The sequence below is a fragment of the Pelophylax lessonae genome (genome assembly GCF_965119305.1).
Source record: "Pelophylax lessonae genome assembly, chromosome: 1".
Classification (NCBI taxonomy): domain Eukaryota; kingdom Metazoa; phylum Chordata; class Amphibia; order Anura; family Ranidae; genus Pelophylax; species Pelophylax lessonae.
The window spans coordinates 253,139,371-253,160,567 of NC_138768.1; the positions used below are offsets into that span (position 1 = coordinate 253,139,371).

Genomic DNA, 21,197 nt, shown 5'->3' on the forward strand with positions numbered 1-21,197 from the left:
CCGGTAATACTTATACTTAGGTTATCTTGGAGATATTATACTCGGCGTATAAGACGACCCCCCCATTTTTGGGGGATTTTTTTGAGGTTCAAAAGTAGTCTTATACGCCAGAAAATACAGTATTGTTTTCTTGATGTATTGTGATGTGTGTGTTGCTGTCTCCAGTAAAAAAATGAATCATTTGTAGAAAGCTTTGTTGGCCTAGGACCAATAACTTCATGGCAGGTTTGGGCCCCATATCTGCCTTTGCATAAGCCTTTAGAACATTGTTTTTTATTTCTAAAGAAGACGGCTCTGTCTGCAGAGCCGACAGTACATGCTTTGTTGTATTTCAGATAAGTAGACTTATATTTTATTGTAAGCCTCATAACATTTCCTCTTTCTTTTGTCTTTGGAAATGGTAACGAATACATCCTGAAATACTAACTAATGCTACCTTAACAGACATATGAACATAACAGTCTTCATTTGCCTTTATGGTGAGCACAATGGGTGCTGCAGTGAAGGCATTTGCTATAGGCTGTTGTTTTACAAATAATGGCTTTCTAATGCCTGTAACGCTTAAAGTGATTTTCAGATTGCTTAACATTTTGCCCAATCAATGTGTATTTGCACTGCTTGGACCGAGCAGAAGTAGGTGCACCCCAAAAGCTTGTCCTGAAAATTTAACTGTGAGGGCTCATTTACATTTGTGGCTCCCCACTGAGTAACAATCCACAGTGGAGGCATTTGACGGGCGGCTCTGAGATGATGTGTCCCTTCGTTGCCGGTTTTACCTCTTGAAAGGCTGCAGGCGGCACCGCAACCACACAGCCACATTCACTTGACTGCATTATAAACTGGTACTGCCCGCTGATGGCAACCTGTAGTGTCATTTTTGCTGCAACATAACCATGGCTGGGAGAATTACTCTCCAGCTGCCTGTGTAAATGCAACCTTATGGCACTTTTCCACTGCTGGTACCGGCTCGGCTCTACTCTGCCCAGCTTGGCCCGGTTTGCTTTTCCACTGCTGGTACCGCATGGTACGGTGTTGGAATGGTTCGGTACGGTACGGTATGGTTTGCTTTTCCACTAAAGTAGCACTAAAGTTAAGTGGGTGGGATAACAACGATTCTCTGACCAATCAGTGGCTAGTAGTGACTGCATGCAAAGGATTGTGGGATATGGTACCGGGTATGGTACCTCTTGGAACCACAATCGAGGTGGTACTGTTTTTGAGAGCCGTACCGTTCGGTTCCATGCAGTGGAAAAGCGCCACCGTACCGTACCGAACCGTTCCTACACCGTACCATGCGGTACCAGCAGTGGAAAAGCACCAAAGCATGCCGAACCGTTCGGTTCCATGCAGTGGAAAAGCGCCATTAGTGGCATTAAAGTGGAATTATACTCCACTTTATTATTATTTTTATTTATTTTTTTTTGTAATTGGCACCCAAAAGGTTCTAGTATGCATGTCCTATTAGCACATACCGTAATAGCAGAGACAAACGAAGCCCTCAACAGTGGCAGTGTTCAGCTGGTCCTATATGCCTGTCCTTCATTCTTCGCCCGGTCTTCCTTCCAGGTTTGTTCTGTTCAACCTCTTGAATAACTGGGTGTGATGACGTCACTCCTGCGCATGCGCAAGGGCGGTGCTGCATGCACAGTTCAATGTACATTACTGCTGACAGGCAAGGAGAAGCATTTATGACAGAGGTTTTTATGGTATAAAAACCTTGCCTGTCAGCAGTTTTTACAATTTTCAAGTTGAATTCCAAAGCAGCATGGTTTATGCAAATAAAATATTATTTTTGCCAGAATATTCAGGGACATTTTTGACATGCTTTTAAAACCTTTACTGTATTGAAAAAAAAGAATGTCTATTGAACAGTATGATAGATGATAGCGGATTGTGAGACCTTGTTACAATTATTTCATTGATCAAATGGTCATTCCCTATTCACACATTGCCATTGTCTGATATGAAGTATCCCGAATAGCTGTGTTGTGTCACTGCCCTGGAGCTAATAAAGCCCAGCAGATGTCCTGCTTAGGATGTAGGTAATGTGAGGTCACAGGTGGCACTAACAGGACTCTAATCACCTCGGTCTCCTGTCTGTTGTAAGCCTGGTTAATTAATTGGCTTCATTCTGCTTACTGAGAGGAGGCTAAATGGTTTGTGTTAAATATCCCCTATCTCAGAGGAACAGGATTATCTTTGAATGCTTAATATATTAACACATGTCCCGCTGCCCAATTCAGTAAGTAGTTTGTGCTGAAAGTTTGGTGATATCCTTAGTGTATTAGAAGCTGTTTTATTTGTGAATAGAGTAGGGAAGGGTTAGAACCTCTGTTAGATTTATTGCAGTCTGTGTCCCTGCTGGGAAGATTCAACATTTGTGGCCCTTGTCACCAGGACTGAAAGTTGGAGAGAATCCAATATTTTAAGTTTACTGAGAGAAATAAATGAGGTGAGATGCCTTTTTCTGGGGACAATTGTCTAAAGCTGGATACACACTAGTGATCGACCAATATCGTTTTTTTTTTCATTGCCTGTACTGATATTTTGGTCATCGCGTATCAGTATCGCCCGATATGGGCCGATATTTTTTTTACTTTACAGGTACTCTTATGGAGGGATCTGGGAGTCTAAAAGACCCCAAGCCCCTCCCCTGCACTTAAAAGCATTCAAAACGCCAAGTTTGGCTGTTTTGAATGCTGTCATTTTTTTTTAATCTGGCGGCAGTACCCGGAAGTGATGTCATGACATAATTTTCAGGTTTTTGCATGGAGATCCAATCAGAGCCGAATGCGGCTTTGATCGGGTTTCGGCGGCCTTGCAGGTTGGTTGCTGGCGAGCTGCGGAAGGCAGCAGGGGTGGGGGTGGGGGACATCCCATCCCGCTCCTTGTAATGACAGCCGAGCGGGCTTCTCAACCGCATCGGTTGTCATTACAAGACAGCAGACTGTCGGCTATGGACGCCGGTCCCGGGGTGATGCCTCTAGCTGCAAGCATCACTCCGGTACATGCACTTTCCCGAAATATCAGTATAATCGGTAATATCGGCCATCTTGGTGGCCGATTCCGATATATCGGGGAAAGTGCATATTGGCCTTTGATATATCGGCTTTTCAAAGTGTCTCATACTCACAATTACCTCTGTGAGCATAGTTGATTTTCTGTCCTGGAGAGACCTGGGCTTTTCACCCCACTCAATATCTCTTTGGAGACTAGTCCCCTCACTGACCCCTATGCCTTTGAAACTGATGTAAGAGGACCCTGCTGTTGGAAATGTTGCCATCTCCACCAATAGGAAGAATGACCCCAGAGGATGTAAAAGATAAGCAGATAACTTGGGATATGGATGTCGCATGACCAGAGTTGGGCTTTAGGAATCCCTTCCAGAATGGAAAGTTTTTTTTTTTTTTATATATATATATATATATATATATACATACATACATACATACATACATACATACATACATACATACATACATACATACATACATGCATGTATACATATACATTTTTTTTTTTCTTTTTTAGATATTCTTGAATTTATCCACTGACAGAGGCAATCTAGTGTTTGGTCATAATCTAATTACTACCTTTTTTTATTTCCATATAAGAGAACGTATTAAGAAAACATGTATGTCCATGCAGTGCAGGAAAATGTGTGATCATCTGAAAACCTCCACCCAATGCCCTGACAGTTTTCAACTAGGTGATCTGATGAAAATATCAAATTCAATTTAAATTATTTATTTGTCACTGAGCGTGCAGTTACAGGTTGAGAATCAATTATTAGGCAATACATACAAAAAAACAAGAACATTTCAACAAAGTTAGAATGGGAACCAGGCTTTACATCAAAACAAGCCATAAGTAGTTTTATCTATCTGTTTGAACCAGCTCGTCTATGTACAATCCTGGGGATTAGATCCTAAAGGCTCACTGACTGTAGAACTCTGTGTTTTTCATAAATAAAATAGGGGGAGAGGTCTTGCCGAGGGGTTGAGATCTCTACATAGAGGATAAGAGCCCATTCAGACTAGTGCGACTTGTCAGGCGTCTTGTCAGCCTGACAAGTCGCGCTTGGTCGCGGTCCATTGAGTAGTACAGGACCCATTCTAATAGGAGCGACACAAGTCGCTCCGACTTAGAAAAAGGGTCCTGTACTACTTTGGGGCGACCTCGGAGCGACTTGCATAGACTTCCATTATGTGAAGTTCCTGCAAGTCGCTCCGAAGTTGTGGTACACGGGACTGACAAGTCTCCTCCCCAAGTTGCGCAGAGTCGGATTGCCTCAGTGTGAACCGTCTAGGGTTTGACCAAGATGGTTTTAAAAAAAACAAAAAACAAAGATGAGGGAGTATGGAATCCAAGAGGATTAGCAAGGTCTTAAGGAGACCATTATGGGTATGGGGAAGGGAGAACCACTGAGGGATATAATCAGATATTGGCTCAGAGGAGGTGGGGGATTGGAGTGGTAAAATCAGTGGGCAAGTTATTAGCATTGGGAGATAAGGTGTGGATAGAGGGGTATCACGTCTGAACAGCCAATAAGCACATGGCATCTTCTGAAAAGACAAACTGGGACCAGTAGAACTATGTTTTCTTCACCTGTAGCTGTGGTAACATGTATTTATCATTGCACACAAGGCGTTGTGTATGTTTGTCACCATTCATTTAAAATATCACCACAACACCCCTGTGCTACAGCACGCTGCATTAGGCCTATTCAGAATGATTGGGCTGTAGTAATGCTATGGGCCGCAACATACAGTAAACACTACCTTACTGCACCCCAATATAGTGTGGAGGGGCTTTCAGAGGGCAATGATCTGCAAAGCTCAATATCCTAATCCAGCCAATCCGATTTTGACTTACTAAAATCTAATCAGTAAAAGATGAATTCTGATTTGTTGCTTTGTATTCCTTTTTGCCTTATAAAGAAAATTGCATGCAGAATATTCTTTTGCGATGCACAAGCCCTCAATGTTTTTCAGTGTAAAAAAAACACAAGATCAGACAAAATAAGGAGCTCTGGAGTTTTTTTGTCATTTCATTTTCAGCCAGAATGCCCTTGGCAGGTACTTTTTGTCCATCTGTTTTCAGCACATTGACAGGGAAATGAGATGGAGAAATCTGACAGACCACACTTGTCCTAATAACGCCCCACTCCTTTGTTTCTATTTAAATGGAAGAAAAGCTGGCCTGCATGTTCCTTACATAAGCAGATGGCCTGCAGTGGCCCTCTTATCTGCACAAGGCAGCTGGCTGCAGATCAGCTGGAGAGAGTAGGAGGAGTCCTCATCTCCCCTGTTACCAGGCAGAATAGCAAAAGGAGCCCTGGGCCTGTTGTCACTGCTGACCTCTTGTTAATATTCACAATGGAAATAGTTGCTATCTACCCAGCTTATCTCCTTTTAAATATAATCTAATAATTTAATATTTATTTATTTGTAGTTTGTCTGTTGTCATGACTGCAATTCACACAAAAAAGTGATTAAGGATACAGTATTCTTTAAAGTAGAACTCTGGCTTTGAAAAAAAGCACAGAATGGATCTTTAGTGAATAGCTGATCAAATCACAATATGTAGCCAGTTACCAGTTTACCTGTTCCCATGCAATGGGAAAACGGGTACTATGCATGCCAATAGCTGACATTCCATACTTTTGTATCTGTGTCCTGGCATTCAACCACATTATGCTGTTGACAACACGGCTCATTGGGTAACAAAGCAGTGAAGACCCCTGATTGCATCATAGAAGCTGGTGTTGGCTTTCCTGGTCCAGGGCACATAACTGAAATTGAACCTTGTGCACATGTACAGTTGCACAACATTATTTTGCGTTCCACAGAAAAGGGCTGTACTTTAACTTGATATTGCATTGAAGTTGGGATGCCTTTTCACATAAGGTTCAGTGGGGCTTGATATCTGTTAGCAGTAAAAACATTTTACGGGTCCATTCGTACCAGGTGCGGTGGGACAGCATGGGGCAGGTATTCCAACACGGTCTCCCTGCACCCCCTCCACAAGACAAGGCAAAATGATTTGTATCCGGTGGCCAGTTCGCACCACTACATTGTGGCGGTGTGCAGACACTGCAGAGCGGGTCACCTCATGCCAGCAGATAGAACTCTATAAAATGTCACTGTGTGGCGTTTCAATAAAGTTGTAAAAAAAAAAAAAATGAACTGTGCGATTTACCTGTATCAAATAGTTTAAATGAGCCCTAAAAAAAAAAAAAAGCTCTCAATCACCCCTATAGCTATAGGCATTGTGCAGACATGAGTATTCAATTCATAACATTTCTATGGCAGCCAGGCCTGCCAGCTGCCTAATTTCTGACCTCAGAATCTTGTGACTGATGTGTTTTTATATGAAATACTTCACACTTCTTGCTGCTAGAGAAGTCACTGATAAATTGTTTAAAGCTCTTTAACTTCTAGTTAAAGCGGTAGTAAACTTCTGGGTGTTTATTTTTATTTCTAACCTGAAAGGTAATGTCATAATGTGCTAGTATGCATCATATTAAACTTACCTGAAAACAAAGCCTTCCAGCGCCGACCTGTCACCACTGCAGGTGCTTCCATCTTCACCCAGTCTTTCTTCTGGGTCTGTGGACTTCAGCTGGTTGACTGGCCAGAGCTGCGATGACGTGGTGCCGCTGTTTACAGCACATGGCTTTGAAGGAATGGCCCAGGTGGCCGTTCCTTAGGAGCGCATGCACCTGTGACGTCCCCGGATGCATGTACAGTAAATCTCTCCTAAACAGTGCACATTTCGGAGATATTTACAGTACCTCTAGGTCAGAGTTTAGGGTGAACAGAACACAGAGGACAAGGGGGCACTCTTTAAGTCTAGAGGAAAACAGATTTTGTCTCCAAATACGGAAGGGTTTCTTCACCTTAAGAGCTTTGAAAATGTGGAATAGACTCCCTCCAGAGGTGGTTCTGGCTAGCTAACTAGATTGCTTTAAAAAAGGCCTGGATTCTTTCCTAGGTGTACATAATATAAATGGGTACTAATATTTATAGGTAAAGTTGATCCAGGGAATATCCGATTGCCTCTCGGAGGATCAGGAAGGACTTTTTTCCCCTGCTGTAGCAAATTGGATCATGCTTTGCTGGGTTTTTTTTTCGCCTTCCTCTGGATCAACTGCAGGTATAGGATTGTGTATATGGGATTGTATAGTTGGGTTTTCTTTTACTGTTTTTGTTGTTTTTTATTGGTTGAGCCAGATGGACTTGTGTCTTTTTTCAACATGACTAACCATGTAACTATGACTTCTACCTACCTTACCTTTTTATAAGCCTACCTATAGGTAGAAGTCAGAGATGGGAGTTTACTCCCACTTTAAGTGCCTATAAATACTTTAATATTCATAATCTGGGCAGAGGTATACGTTAAATAATATAAATTATGTGTATTTTACTTCTGGTAAAATGTTGAATTCCTAGTATACACCTTAATTACATACATAAAATAGATGTGAAGTAAAAGAATTAAGAGTCGGACTCGGTTCACACTAATCCGACTCAAAGTCGCCCGACTTCGGGCGACTAATAAAGTCGCCCGTGCAGCGCGGCTTGCAACGACTTCTCATAATAGAAGTCAATGCAAGTCGCTCAGACTTTGCCAAAAAATAGTGTAGGAACCTTTTTTCTAAGTCGAAGCGACTTGAGTCGCTCTGATTAGAGCGGTTCCATTGCACAGCATTGGAAGCTACTTGTCAGACGACCAAGTCGCCTGACAAGTCGGATCAATGTGAACCGGCAGTAAGGGACACTGACAAGATATAAACATTTGGTATGTACATGTAGAGTTTTTGTAGAACAGGAAATCTAACAAGAGAAGTAACTGCCTGGAAAAATACGATTGTTAAACAAGTGCTCTCTTCTGTATGGCAGAGTACACCCAGCAAAAGAATTTAGGCGGTGTTGTCTTTGTATGTGTTGATATTCCTGTCTGCACTCTAATAACATTTGTTATTAACAGTTCTGCCCAAGTTTTCACAGTTGTCAAATCTTGGTTCAAACTTACGACATTCACATTCCTGCTGCATTACACTGCAGAAAGCTGAATATTGCTCAAAACAACCAATGGGGCCATTTTACTTTTGCTCTTATACAGAAGCTCTCACACAATTATTTTATACTGTATTTTCGGCTTTGACGGTGGGCGATTTTACAACAGTGGGTCATTGGACAACTGAATGTTGGTACTGACCAGAGGGGCATTCAGTGCTCCTTACTGTTAAGGCCAGTTATAGGTTGCGGCAGTTGTCATTTGTTTGTACTGTTATGAATTCAGTAAGGCCTGGTACACACAGGCCGAAAATCGGTTGATTCAACAGAAACTGGCCAACATTTGGCCCGTGTGTACGGCAGCCAGTCCGATAGGAGTCAACAACCGGCGTGTTGTGGTGGTGGTGGTGGGGGGGGGGGGGGTTAGTCCCTGTGTCATAACACAATAGCTCAGCAGGGAAATCGCTGTACTAGCATTGCATACTTTTCTGGTAATACAGTGGGTACGGAAAGTATTCAGACCCCCTTAAATTTTTCACTCTTTGTTATATTGCAGCCATTTGCTAAAATCATTTAAGTTCATTCTTCTTCCTCATGAATGTACACATAGCACCCCATACTGACAGAAAAACACAGAATTGTTGACATTGTTGCAGATTTATTAAAAAAGAAAAACTGAAATATCACATGGTCCTAAGTATTCAGACCCTTTGCTCAGTATTTAGTAGAAGCCCCCTTTTGATCTAATACAGCCAGGAGTCTTTTTGGGAAAGATGCAACAAGTCTTTCACACCTGGATTTGGGGATCCTCTGCCATTCCTCCTTGCAGATCCTCTCCAGTTCTGTCAGGTTGGATGGTAAACGTTGGTGGACAGCCATTTTTAGGTCTCTCCAGAGATGCTCAATTGGGTTTAAGTCAGGGCTCTGGCTGGGCCATTCAAGAACAGTCATGAAGTTGTTGTGAAGCCACTCCTTCGTTATTTTAGCTGTGTGCTTAGGGTCATTGTCTTGTTGGAAGGTAAACCTTCGGCCCAGTCTGAGGTCCAGAGCACTCTGGAGAAGGTTTTTGTCCAGGATATCCCTGTACTTGGCCGCATTCATCTTTCCCTCGATTGCAACCAGTCGTCCTGTCCCTGCAGCTGAAAAACACCCCCACAGCATGATGCTGCCACCACCATGCTTCACTGTTGGGACTGTATTGGACAGGTGATGAGCAGTGCCTGGTTTTCTCCACACATACCGCTTAGAATTAAGGCCAAAAAGTTCTATTTTGGTCTCATCAGACCAGAGAATCTTTTTTCTCACCATCTTGGAGTCCTTCAGGTGTTTTTTAGCAAACTCCATGCGGGCTTTCATGTGTCTTACACTGAGGAGAGGCTTCCGTCGGGCCACTCTGCCATAAAGCCCCGACTGGTGGAGGGCTGCAGTGATGGTTGACTTTCTACAACTTTCTCCCATCTCCTGACTGCATCTCTGGAGCTCAGCCACAGTGATCTTTGGGTTCTTCTTTACCTCTCTCACCAAGGCTCTTCTCCCCCGATAGCTCAGTTTGGCCAGACGGCCAGCTCTAGGAAGGGTTCTGGTCGTCCCAAACGTCTTCCATTTGAGGATTATGGAGGCCACTGTGCTCTTAGGAACCTTAAGTGCAGCAGAAATCTTTTTGTAACCTTGGCCAGATCTGTGCCTTGCCACAATTCTGTCTCTGAGCTCTTCAGGCAGTTCCTTTGACCTCATGATTCTCATTTGCTCTGACATGCATTGTGATCTGGAAGGTCTTATATAGACAGGTGTGTGGCTTTCCTAATCAAGTCCAATCAGTATAATCAAACACAGCTGGACTCAAATGAAGGTGTAGAACCATCTCAAGGATGATCAGAAGAAATGGAAAGCACCTGAGTTAAATATATGAGTGTCACAGCAAAGGGTCTGAATACTTAGGACCATGTGATATTTCAGTTTTTCTTTTTTAATAAATCTGCAACAATGTCAACAATTCTGTGTTTTTCTGTCAGTATGGGGTGCTATGTGTACATTCATGAGGAAGAAGAATGAACTTAAATGATTTTAGCAAATGGCTGCAATATCACAAAGAGTGAAAAATTTAAGGGGGTCTGAATACTTTCCGTACCCACTGTAGATTCCTTTAGAACTACCTGTGCCTTATTCAGGCAAGCATATGTGTCCGTTTTGGTAACATTACCAACACGAGTGACAAATTCAGGTAGTTCTAACCACGTCCATGAGATCAACAGATTCTTAAAGAATTGCCAACAGTTCGCAGATTATGAAACTAGCGGCAATTAGGACCAGTTGTGAGCTGGTGTATGGAGGTACACCTGTACTTAGAGTGGGGCTTGTCTGAGTCATGTATGTGACCGCTACCTGCACAGGGCTCTATCTCCAGCCCCATTTAGCTGTCGCCCAGGAGATTCCCGGACCCAAAGCTAAGTGCCCATTCACACTACCGCGACTTGTCAGGTGACTGGTCAGCCTGACATGTCGCGGTCCATGCAGTGCTACAGGAACCGTTCTAATAGGAGCGACTCAAGTGGCTCCAACTTAGAAAATAGTTCCTGTACTACTTCAGGGCGACATCGGAGCGACTTGCATTGACATTCATTATATGAAGTCCGTGCAAGTCTCGGTGCACGCGACTTCACAGGTCGCCCCCGAAGTCGTGCCGTGGTAGTGTGAACCGGCACTAAACGTGTGGTCGGTGGGACGTTAGAAATGCGCAATTGGGCGGCATTTTTAGTGTGCCCCAACCACACACATTGTCAGAATTCACCGTTGTTTCACTGCTTCAATGTCCTAATGTAAATACAGATATGCTGAGGTGTCCTGAAGCCACACTACATGTAGCCTTGCTTTATATTGCAGTGTGTGTCAGAACATTTAGCAAATTTTGCTGTACTGTACGTTCTTTATAAATGTCAGGAGGCTAAAACACTTACAAATTGTCCCATATTTAACTGTTCGTTATTTGATCTTGTGTTCCGTTAATGACAGGTGTAAATTTGCACTCGCTGTTTTGCATCTGATTTGCACGGGGGCTCTTAATAACACAAGTCTTTGTGTTATCTTCTAAATGTAAGAAGAAAAGTTCTTTGTGTGGTTGAACCAGTGTTGTATACAAGGAGCAGGTGCAATCTTCCCTTATCCGTTGAGTGACATTGACACACTGCCAGTATTTTACTGCCATTCATTACTCCTTATTTATTTGTCTTTTTGTGTTTTCTTTTCAGGAATTGGCCAGTTCAGTTTATCTGGTCATGGAGGTGAGTGTTCTGTGTTTTTTTGCATTAGCAACTCTTTCATAAACATATATATGGTTTAAGCAACATCCAAATGCACAAAAATCGTATTTTTGCCACATATATACTGTAGTTGGTGTTGAGGATTGGCATGTAGAGCTGTGGACAGATTGCTGAGTGCCTCAGTAGTAGAGGAATGACTTGGCTCAGTTCTCTTTGCTGTTCCCTTTTCATAACGGTTTGTAGCTGTTTTAGTATAATGAAGTAGTGGAAAGAAATAAATGGCACTGGAGAAAGACAGACAGTACTCTAGAAGTAATTCAGAAAACCGTATTGGGCAAAGAGCGGGTATCTAGTGCTGACAGGCACCCGCTCTTACTTTTTTGGATCACCTAGGACTGGGTCATCAGAGCAGAAGTTCTAAACCCCCCCCCCCACCCACAACCTTCTAGGACAAGTTCCAGAAGGCTGCAGGATTATTCCCAAAGCACACCGAGGCTCAGACATGCGTGGTGAGCAGATGGCTGTGAAGCCACAAGCAGTCAGTCGGCTGTCCCACAGTTAAGATGCCAGCGCATCTTCCATTTTGGTAGATCTGACTGAATAGGCTCTTTAACCACTTTCAGACCGGAGGATTTGGCTGCTCAATGACCAGGCCCTATTTTGCGATTCGGCACTGCGTGACTTTAACGGACAATTGCGCGGTCGTGCGACGCTGTACCCAAACGAAATTGACGTCCTTTTTTTCCCCACAAATAGAGCTTTCTTTTGGTGGTATTTGATTACCTGTGCGATTTATTATTTTTTTTTCTTTTTTTTTGCGCTAAAAAAAAAAAAAGGCCGACAATATTTTACACATTCTTTTATATGAAATTCTCAAGAAAAAAAGTAAAAATCAAAATCTTTTAACATTTTAGGCCAATTTTGTTTTCTGCTCCATATTTTTGGTTAAAAAAAATCGCAATAAGCGTATTTTGATTGGTTTGCGCAAAAGTTATTGCGTTTACTAACTACGGGAAAGATTTATGTCATTTTTATTGTGGTGTTTTTTTTTTTTTACTAGTAATGGCGGCAATCTACGGTTTTATTTTTTTGCGGGACTGCGACATTGCGGCGGACAGATCAGACCCCTAACTGACATTTATGACACTTTTGGGGGTACCAGTGACATTACTACAGTAATCAGTGCTAAATGTATGCACTGTTACTGTAAAAATTACACTGGCAGGGAAGGGGTTAACAGTATTGGTGATCAAGGGGTTAAATGTGACCCTAGGGGCGTGATTCTAACTGTGGGGGGCGTGGCTTGTGAAGTCATCACAGAGACCTATGATCCTATATAGTAGGATCACATGACCGTTGTGATCACTTCAGGGAGAAGTACGGACAGCTGTGTTTACATCAGCCGTCCGTCCGTCCTCTGTCAGCGGCGGGATATCGCGAGTGGCCGGCGGCCATCGAAGCCGCCTGTGACACGCACTAGCTTCCCCGCTGACGAGCGGGGGCGGGAGCGTGCCCTAGCTCCTCCCAGGTGAGCGCCGTACATGTACGGGACTTTGCCTGGGAGAGCCAGCCTGCCGCAGTACATCTGCGGCGGCTGGGGTTAAAGTGGTTAACAGGCAATTTGTAACAGTGTGAGGCCGTCCCCACTCGACAGAAGTTGGACCATTTGACTAAATTCTGTTGAAGAAAAATTTTCCTCGATCAGCAGATGCATCCAATTAGTTGCAGCCACTGATCAGTGCATTCTGACGGGGTAGTTGCCGCTGTTAGAATACAATGTCCCGATGGAGGGGGATTCCTCCAGCCATCTCATTTGTATGGATCATTCAGAAGAAATTGCTCCCTGAAGTCCACAGACCAACTGACACTTCCGGGAGTGTCAAACTTCCCCACAACTCACTGGTTCCCCCTGCTGATCTCCACATCACTTCTTCCAGTAGGGAGTCCTCCTTTTTGTTTTGGGTTTTCTGTGCCGGGAAGCCTAGGACTGGTGGGTCAAGCTTCATTCATTAAACTTCTAAACTACAAAGTGTGAATTGTGTTGTTTAAAAACAAGGTATTAACCAGTGGCACAATTTAATATTCATCTCATGGCAAGCTGTAAAAATATGTAAATGTATATAGGGATGGATGCGTGTGTTAACTTCTGTTCTACTTTTTAGTATTGCAATGGGGGAGACCTGGCTGATTACCTCCACAGTAAGTAATAACCTTTTTTTTATTTTTATTTTTTTATTTTTTTTTTGTGACCGTTTTTAATAACACTTCTAAAAACCACCTCAGAGACTTAAAGCCTAAAGAGAGCAGGATTGTGAAGAAATAAAGTAAATGAATTGTAAGAGTGAACCATTTCTTTATTACAGACTTGTTCTAGCATGTTGTGTAGAAGTAATAAAAGATCACAAAGTGAATAACATGCCCACCACAGGCTTAGATCTGGTAATGATAGACTTTAGCATTTAGCGGGTGGGATTGTTGACATTTTTTTTTCCTACACAAAAAAAGAGGTTTTGTTACAGTTATGTCTGTATGTGTGGGTAGGTTTTTATTACGTGACTGTGAAAGCTGCCTTGTTTGTTTCATGCTTGGCTTGTGTATTATGTTAGAATAAAATAGGACATGTCATAGTAATTCATAATGAAAATTTGTGTTCAGCCTGACAATGTTTCAAAGACCAATTGCATGTTTTGCGCATGTCTGAAGTACCCCAGATAACGCACTACATGACTTTGTATGATTACTGGCACTGAGCTTTGGGTTAAATGGGGCAGCAGGGGGCAGTAGTAGAAATACAGTTGATTCAGATGTCAAATATTGGAGTATATCATCAGATATCTAAATGTGTTGCATGCAAAATATATTTAAAAAAAAAAAAAAAAAAACAGAATAGCCATTTTTAAATTGTGCAAATGGTTTAAAGTTTGTTCGCAGGATGTGGGCTGCATAAGTTGCTAAAAGGTTTTACAAGTCTTGGGAATTAACTCATTTAAGAAGGCTTATTGTGAGGATCCAGAATCCTTCAAATGAACCAACACTAGAACAGAGTTGTAAAATATTGCTGCTTACTTACCAATCCTCTAGCTATGGTGGCTGCATTTGTGTTTTTTTTTTGTCTTTTTGGCAAGGGACAGCAAGTATAGAAAATAGCTTTTGATCTTGCTAGAAATGCAGTGTTCTTACTTTCTGTTAATTGAACTATAAGCATTAGGGCTCTTTTCACGTGGACCAGATCCAATTTTCTCAGCAGGGGATCTGTCTGCTGCTGAGCGGAACAGGTAGATGGCAGGTCCGTGTCCTCACTGCTTATGCAAAGCAGACACAGCCCGCTCTGCTCTATGGGCAGTTCGATGTCAGGAATAAGAGACAGCGCCGCTCCAGGTGAGTAATCAAATCAATGTGTGGGTACAAGCCGTCTCGCTTCTGGAGACCAAATCAATAGAAAGGATGGCTGCACACCATGCTGAGGTCCAGGTCCATTTATTGTGAAAAAACTATGGGACACATACCAGACGACAGAGACAATGGACATTAGAAGGTTGGCGCATTTCACACAAATATCCTGTGCTAAATCATAGCCGTCTGTCCGTTTATACTCGACTGCCCTCTGATCCAACTTGGCCAGATGGAGGTAACGGTTCCCCTTCCATTTGTTTTTGCAGGATCGGATTGGAGGTAGACGGGTGTAGACAGACACAAGTTCATTTACATCCGCTGCTCCATAGAAGGACATTGAGGGTCTGATCGGACCTTCCTGAAAAATAGATAGGCGGACCCGATTGGACTGCTCTTGTGAAAGGGGCCTTAGACCGTCTTATCTTTGTTCTGTAAACTACTAATCTCTGCATCCCCCATGTAATGGAGATGGACAAAGGCAGACATGTTTGAAGTCCAGCCTGGGTGGAAGGCATGGCTCCCCTTCATCCTGAATAAGTAAGTTTAGGAACAAAAAAGCGTGTCAATCTCCGGATTACCAGGTGAAAATAAAGGAAAAAAGTCTAAAAGAACCCTAATGCAGGTGCCATATCTAAAGCCTGGTAAGCAGAGAGTGGGGGGGGGGGGTGGAGGGGCCAAGCCGCAGCTGTGTGTTTGTCTATGGACACACAGTCCGACTTGGGAACAGGCCCACCCGTCAGCCCCCATAGCAAGTGGCTTGCTATGGTGGCAGACACCGAAGAAGAGGAGCCACCAAGATTGACAGCAGAGGACCCCAGAAGAGGAGGTTCAGGGCCTTTAAAATTAAAGGCAAACTTTTTTTTCAATTTTTGGACAGAGTGGAGAGGGGTTAAAACAGCTTTTAATGTTTTTATTGTCGCCTGCATCCCTCACCCTCTATTTGTCCTGTTTACCTTTATCATCAAAAGTTATAGTAAAAGAAAATCCCATTAGATTCACTTGTGCACATGGGCACATGCAAACACAGGGATTTCTTCAAAAGGTAGGAATCTGCAACAACATTTGTAAATTTCCCTGTAATACAAATAGATCACCCAGAGAGGAAAGTTTTTCTCAACAAAATTGAAGTTACTCTTTATAAGGTTTTCTGGGTTTGTCCTTTACCATTCAGAGTGCTTTACAGTTGTTGCCCGGTGTGGCTGAAATTCTAGGTGTTGGTGAATAAATGTTGAATGTTTGTGGGCAGTTAAAGGTTCTTGCTTGGTTAGAGCTCTGTGTTAAGATCTGTATTCTGAATGACGGTTGCGTAAGGCCCGAGGAATGAAGAGTTAAATTGTATCTAGCAGTTCCTTTCTAGGATGTCTGGGAATGCGTTGAACTCTGTTGCTCCAGAAATGTGGCTTTGGTGAGCGCTTTCATGACTTGCCATGTCAGACAAGCATCATGTTTATGTTTTAATTTCCTAATCCAGATCTTGGGATATTACTGTATGTCAGGCCTTGGGGTGACCTGGGTAGACCACATGTGCTGACCCTGTGTGCCAGGGAGATAAGAAGGAAACACAAACAGCCCCATTCCTGGGAGAATGGTTTGGTCACAGCTTCACTCCACTGAAATAAACAAAGGGATGTACTTACTTCCCAGCACTACTGGCAGAACAGTGTCTTGGGAGCAGATAAACGACTTTATTACTGAATACCGTGAAGAGCAGAGAAGTGCTTGGCTTGTTAATTCTCCAAGGACCTCTTACAGAATGTATACATTACCTGGAGATGGCATGCTGCAGTCTAAAAGGATTGCTTTTCTATTCTATTAAATTCTAGAAGTAGTGTTTATGATTTCACAAACTTACTTAAAGAAAACCTGTAGTGAGGAAGTATGCATCCTGCTTTGGACTCGGGGTGGGGGGGGGGGGGGTTGCCCGGGGCCCGCCCTCATACAGAGTTGGTTTACATTCTCAATGACAGTCTCACATTTTTAAAATGCACAAAATACCGTCATGTGCGCACACACATACACACACACACATACATGCAGTCATAGCACTCTGTGTGGTTTGCCTGAACTGCCAAAATGTGTTTTTAGGAACAATACAATATTCCAGTCTAGAGTAAGAACGTTAAGGCTCGGTTCACACTAGGGCGACCTGTGAGGCGACCTGGTCGCCTCACAGGTCGCCTCCTATAGGGAAGCTGCGGACCCGTTCTAATAGGAGCGACACAAGTCGCTCCGACCTAGAAAAAGGGTCCGGAGCTTCTTTGGGGCGACCAGGAGGCGACCGCCATAGACTTCAATGTTATGAAGTCCATGGCGGCCGCTCCGAGGTCACGGCGCGCTGCTCGCACCGCGACCTCCGAGGTCGCGGTGCGAAGTAGTGTCGCCTGCATGTGAACGGGGGCTTAAAGAAGAAAGCTGGCAAAATATTACTTCCCAGGATACATTTATTAAAATAAAGTATGTTTTTGTCAATATATCTTTTATTATTTATTCTATATCATTTTTTATTAATTTCTGTCAGGAGACCCAAGGTCGTTGTTCCTTTTGCCCCCTTATAAATCCGGCACTGCATGCTGCTATTGCTGACTCCTGAAAATTCTAGGCCAGGGATATGCAAACTGTGGCCCTCCAGCTGTTGCAGAACTACAAGTCCCATTAGGCATAGTAAGACTCTGACAGCCACAAGCATGGCACCCAGAGGCAGAGGCATGATGGGACTTGTAGTTTTGCAACAGCTGGAGGACCACAGTTTGCATATCCCTGTTCTAGGCTTTGCTGATCCCATGGCTCTAAGTTACTGTTATTATGACCTTACCTTGCTTTCCTGATCTACACATTTGATCTAAGTCAGTGTATCAAAGTAAATTTCATTTTTTGTGAATTCTGCATTTAAAGTTCAGGCTAATCCCAGATAAAATGTCAGTGGTTTTCTTTATAAAACACACAAAGCCCTATTTTTTTTTTTTTTTTCGAAGTATGTCAAAGTGTTGGCATTCGAGGGGTCATATCTGGATATCCCTTAATGTAATATATTCTCAGTGCCTAATCTTACTGTTGCTGAACAGATTAGTGGAAAGGAGTGCAATGTTAGAACCTATGATTCAGCAATGGACATTACTGCCCCCTCGCTATTTCTTATGCTGATCATAGATCTTTTTTTTATTTGATTGCCAAGCTGACTGATCATTGGAACGGATTCCTCCATCTACGCATTTATGATGGATGAAGTAATTCTCCTCTGCTGCCAGAATACACTGATCAGAGCTGCATTGGTTGGCTGCATGCACTGATCAAACATAAATTTTCCAACAGTCCCAATTAAGAGAGGTTGATCACTAGGTCGACCCTCGAACAGAAACGGCCATAGATAGCTAAAGCGATTGTAAACAATCACCTTGTAAAACAACCCATTCAGTTTAAAATAGAAATGAAAGGCAAAACATTTTTGTATAGCTATAAAAAAACATTATAAATACTCTTTTTTTTTTTTCCCTTTTTTATATGTGATCACATTCCCTCTGTTCTCAGCTGCATCAGAGCTGGGGTGAGGAGAAGCCGCAGCACACTGAGCTTCTCCGGTAATGGCTGTGCGGCAGAGGCGGGTCAGGACAATCTGATCATTGGAGGAGAGCATACAGAGTTGCCAGCATAGCTAGAGAACTGACCACGGTGTGTTCTCCTGCGTAATGTGGTCAGTTTTTAATAGGAAAGCAGAGGGACTAGCAGGAACACCAGGGATTTAACATAAAGGAAGCAATACAAAGAGAACAGGAAACTTTCTTGTACAAGTACATGGTACAGCAGTCGCATATCAGGAATATGTATTGGAGCAACAAACACTTTAACCCATAATTGGAATAGGGAACTCTTCATTGCAGAAGACTGCAATAAAACACACTTATCTGCCTGCTTGCAGTCATGATGAGCGTGAGTGTGCAGCTCATCATGCATTCCTGGCACACTGTGGCTGTGCCTGAATGACTCGGCCTCCGTTCACATTAGGTCGCTCCGACTTAGAGGGCGACCTGTGAAGTCGCGTGCGGCGTGACCTCAGCGCGACTTGCACGGACTTCATAGAATGAATGTCTATGCAAGTCGCCTCCAGGTCGCCCCGAAGTAGTACAGGACCCTTTTTCTAAGTCGGAGCGACTTGTGTCGCTCCTATTAGAACGGCTCCTGTACTACACAGTGGGAGCGTGAGGACCGTGACTTGTCAGGCTGACAAGTCGGATCAATGTGAATGCGGTGTAACTCCCATACACATGTGCAGGATCATGTAATCCTGTGCCGTCCAATCAAGAGGACAAAAACCATGCATCAGGGAAGCAGCTTGGGCACAAAAGAACAGCAGCTGGCCAGGGATGTAACCTTTGCATAGTTGGAAGATGGAGGAGAACATTTTGCAGAGTAGTTCCATCTTATTAAAGAAATTACAGTGAGCTATAAATGTATATACCAGCAAAGTAATAAATATCACAACAGCTGCTTTTAACGTAATTGTACAGATTGTTATATATGAGATGCATGGTTTTCATTTTTAAAAAAGTGTGCTTTCATGCCCTGGGGCCAATAATTCTTCAAGCCTCCTGTACCATGTGTATAAAATAGAAAGTGTACCTATATCCAGTAACAACTCTTAAATAGTAAGTGTACCTATAGGAGCCAGTGTATATTGATGGTGATAATTGGGTAGCACCCAATTCGGTATTAAGCTTATTACAGCTTGATCGCTGTACAATTCTCAATCAAATACTTTGTTATGAGGGCAACCTACCTAAATGATTGATTCGGTTTATGTGCAACCAGGTAGGACCTTATAAAGCAGGGATATGCAAACTGTGGCCCTCCAGCTGCTGCAAAACAACGAGTCCCATCATGCCTCTGTCTCTGGGTGTTATGCTTGTGGCTGTCAAGAGTCTTGCTATGCCTCATGGGACTTGTAGTTCTGGAGGGCCACAGTTTGCATATCCCTGTCATACAGTGACATTGTATCACGTGTGACCACCTTATTTAGGAATCTAGCTCAAAAAGTGAAAAATTATAGAAATGTAAAAATATTAATTTTGGCTAAATATTTCCAATCAAATTTAACCTTTTTTGTCTGGAATTCCTCCTGGAAAAACAGCTTTGTACTTCCTGCCATGCTAGGGTACCTAGACATTCCCATATCTGCCACCTTATTGCTATAATTTGGGATCTAAGGCACTGTTGCCTCTGCTAGTCTCATGATATTGGTGTATCACAGGGGTCTTCAAACTACGGCCCTCCAGTTGTTCAGGAACTACAATTCCCATCATGCCTAGTCATGTCTGTGAATGTCTTAGAGTTTTACAATGCCTCATGGGATGTGTAGTTTTGCAACAGCTGGAGGGCCGTTGTTTAAGGCAGTGTTTTTCAACCTTTTTTCAACCAAGGCACCCTTTACCATCTGGCAGAATCTCGAGGCACACCAACCAAAAATGTCGGAAAAATTGAATTGTTACTTACATTAATGGGATACTTGAGCCTGGGACGATCCACATAACGGCTCTATTCTATGGAAACGGCACTTCCTTTTTATGTTGTATTCTGCTTGCACATCTGCTTCAGTTTGGCCACAGCCCAGGTGTAGCGCAGAATACCCACGGTTTTCATATGCGCTTCCTGTGGTTTCATATAGACTTCTATTATGTCCCTCATTTTTGGTGTGCTTTCAGAAAATGCACCAAAATTGGGGTCATTTTGCCGTGGCACACCTGGGGACTCATCACGGCACACCAGTGTGCCGCGGCACACTGGTTGAGAAACCCTGGTTTAAGGATCCCTGGTGTATCATGTACTGATGTTCCCACTGTTCTGCTCATTATTCTGCTTGCTGGAGGCTCTGGCAAGAGGAAGCAAATTCCTGCCTTTAGAAAGATGGCCGCCTCCACACAGACAGTGGAGAACAAGGCATGGTAGGCCAGTAACGGGGAAAGATCAGCTGCAGGAAGATCACCAGCAATGCTGGTGACTAGACCTTTGCCCTTTTCTTTCCTTTCCTATATTTTAGCACAATTTCCAGGGCTCAGTTCCTCTTTAATTCTCCTTACCACCACCAGAGCCATAGGGTACGACCTGTTTAAGTTTGGCTTAGATGAAATGAGTTCTCGTGTAGTGTATTTTGTAAAGTGCGTTCTGTTGTATTTTTAATATACCTCATCTATATAAAATGTTAATCACGAGTGCATTAATGTTGCATGGTCCCCCACAGAATCCTCAGTAAGCTCCGAACATTCCCACGCTTGCTTGGAAGTCTAACCCTTGATTTCCTGTGTTGGTCTGAAACGTTGTTACAACACAGACTTTATTTTCATAAGCGTTTAAAAAACCTCCAGCCTTCTGTTTAGTGTATTGGCAAGGCATAGAGCTTTTTTTTCAAGCTACTGTCAGCCATGTAGAACTGGCAGGGCAACAGAGCAGCTGAATTACATAAAGTTGTTTGAAGTCATTGTATATTTTATATGGAAAAAAGCTACTGTTTCGTGTTATGTTGGTATGTGTCTTGTAA

The 21,197-nt window shown here is 43.0% G+C and overlaps 1 protein-coding gene across 2 annotated transcripts in view; it reads left to right on the top strand.

The window, feature by feature from the left end:
* ULK1 (unc-51 like autophagy activating kinase 1) overlaps positions 1–21,197 on the top strand; it is a 143,809-nt gene that overhangs the window by 28,472 nt on the left and 94,140 nt on the right. For both annotated transcript variants that reach the window (XM_082266260.1, XM_082266259.1), the window contains exons 4-5: positions 11,267–11,299; positions 13,441–13,477. In XM_082266260.1, coding sequence (XP_082122386.1) covers positions 11,267–11,299; positions 13,441–13,477 — 70 coding nt within the window. The remainder of the gene's footprint in view (positions 1–11,266; positions 11,300–13,440; positions 13,478–21,197) is intronic.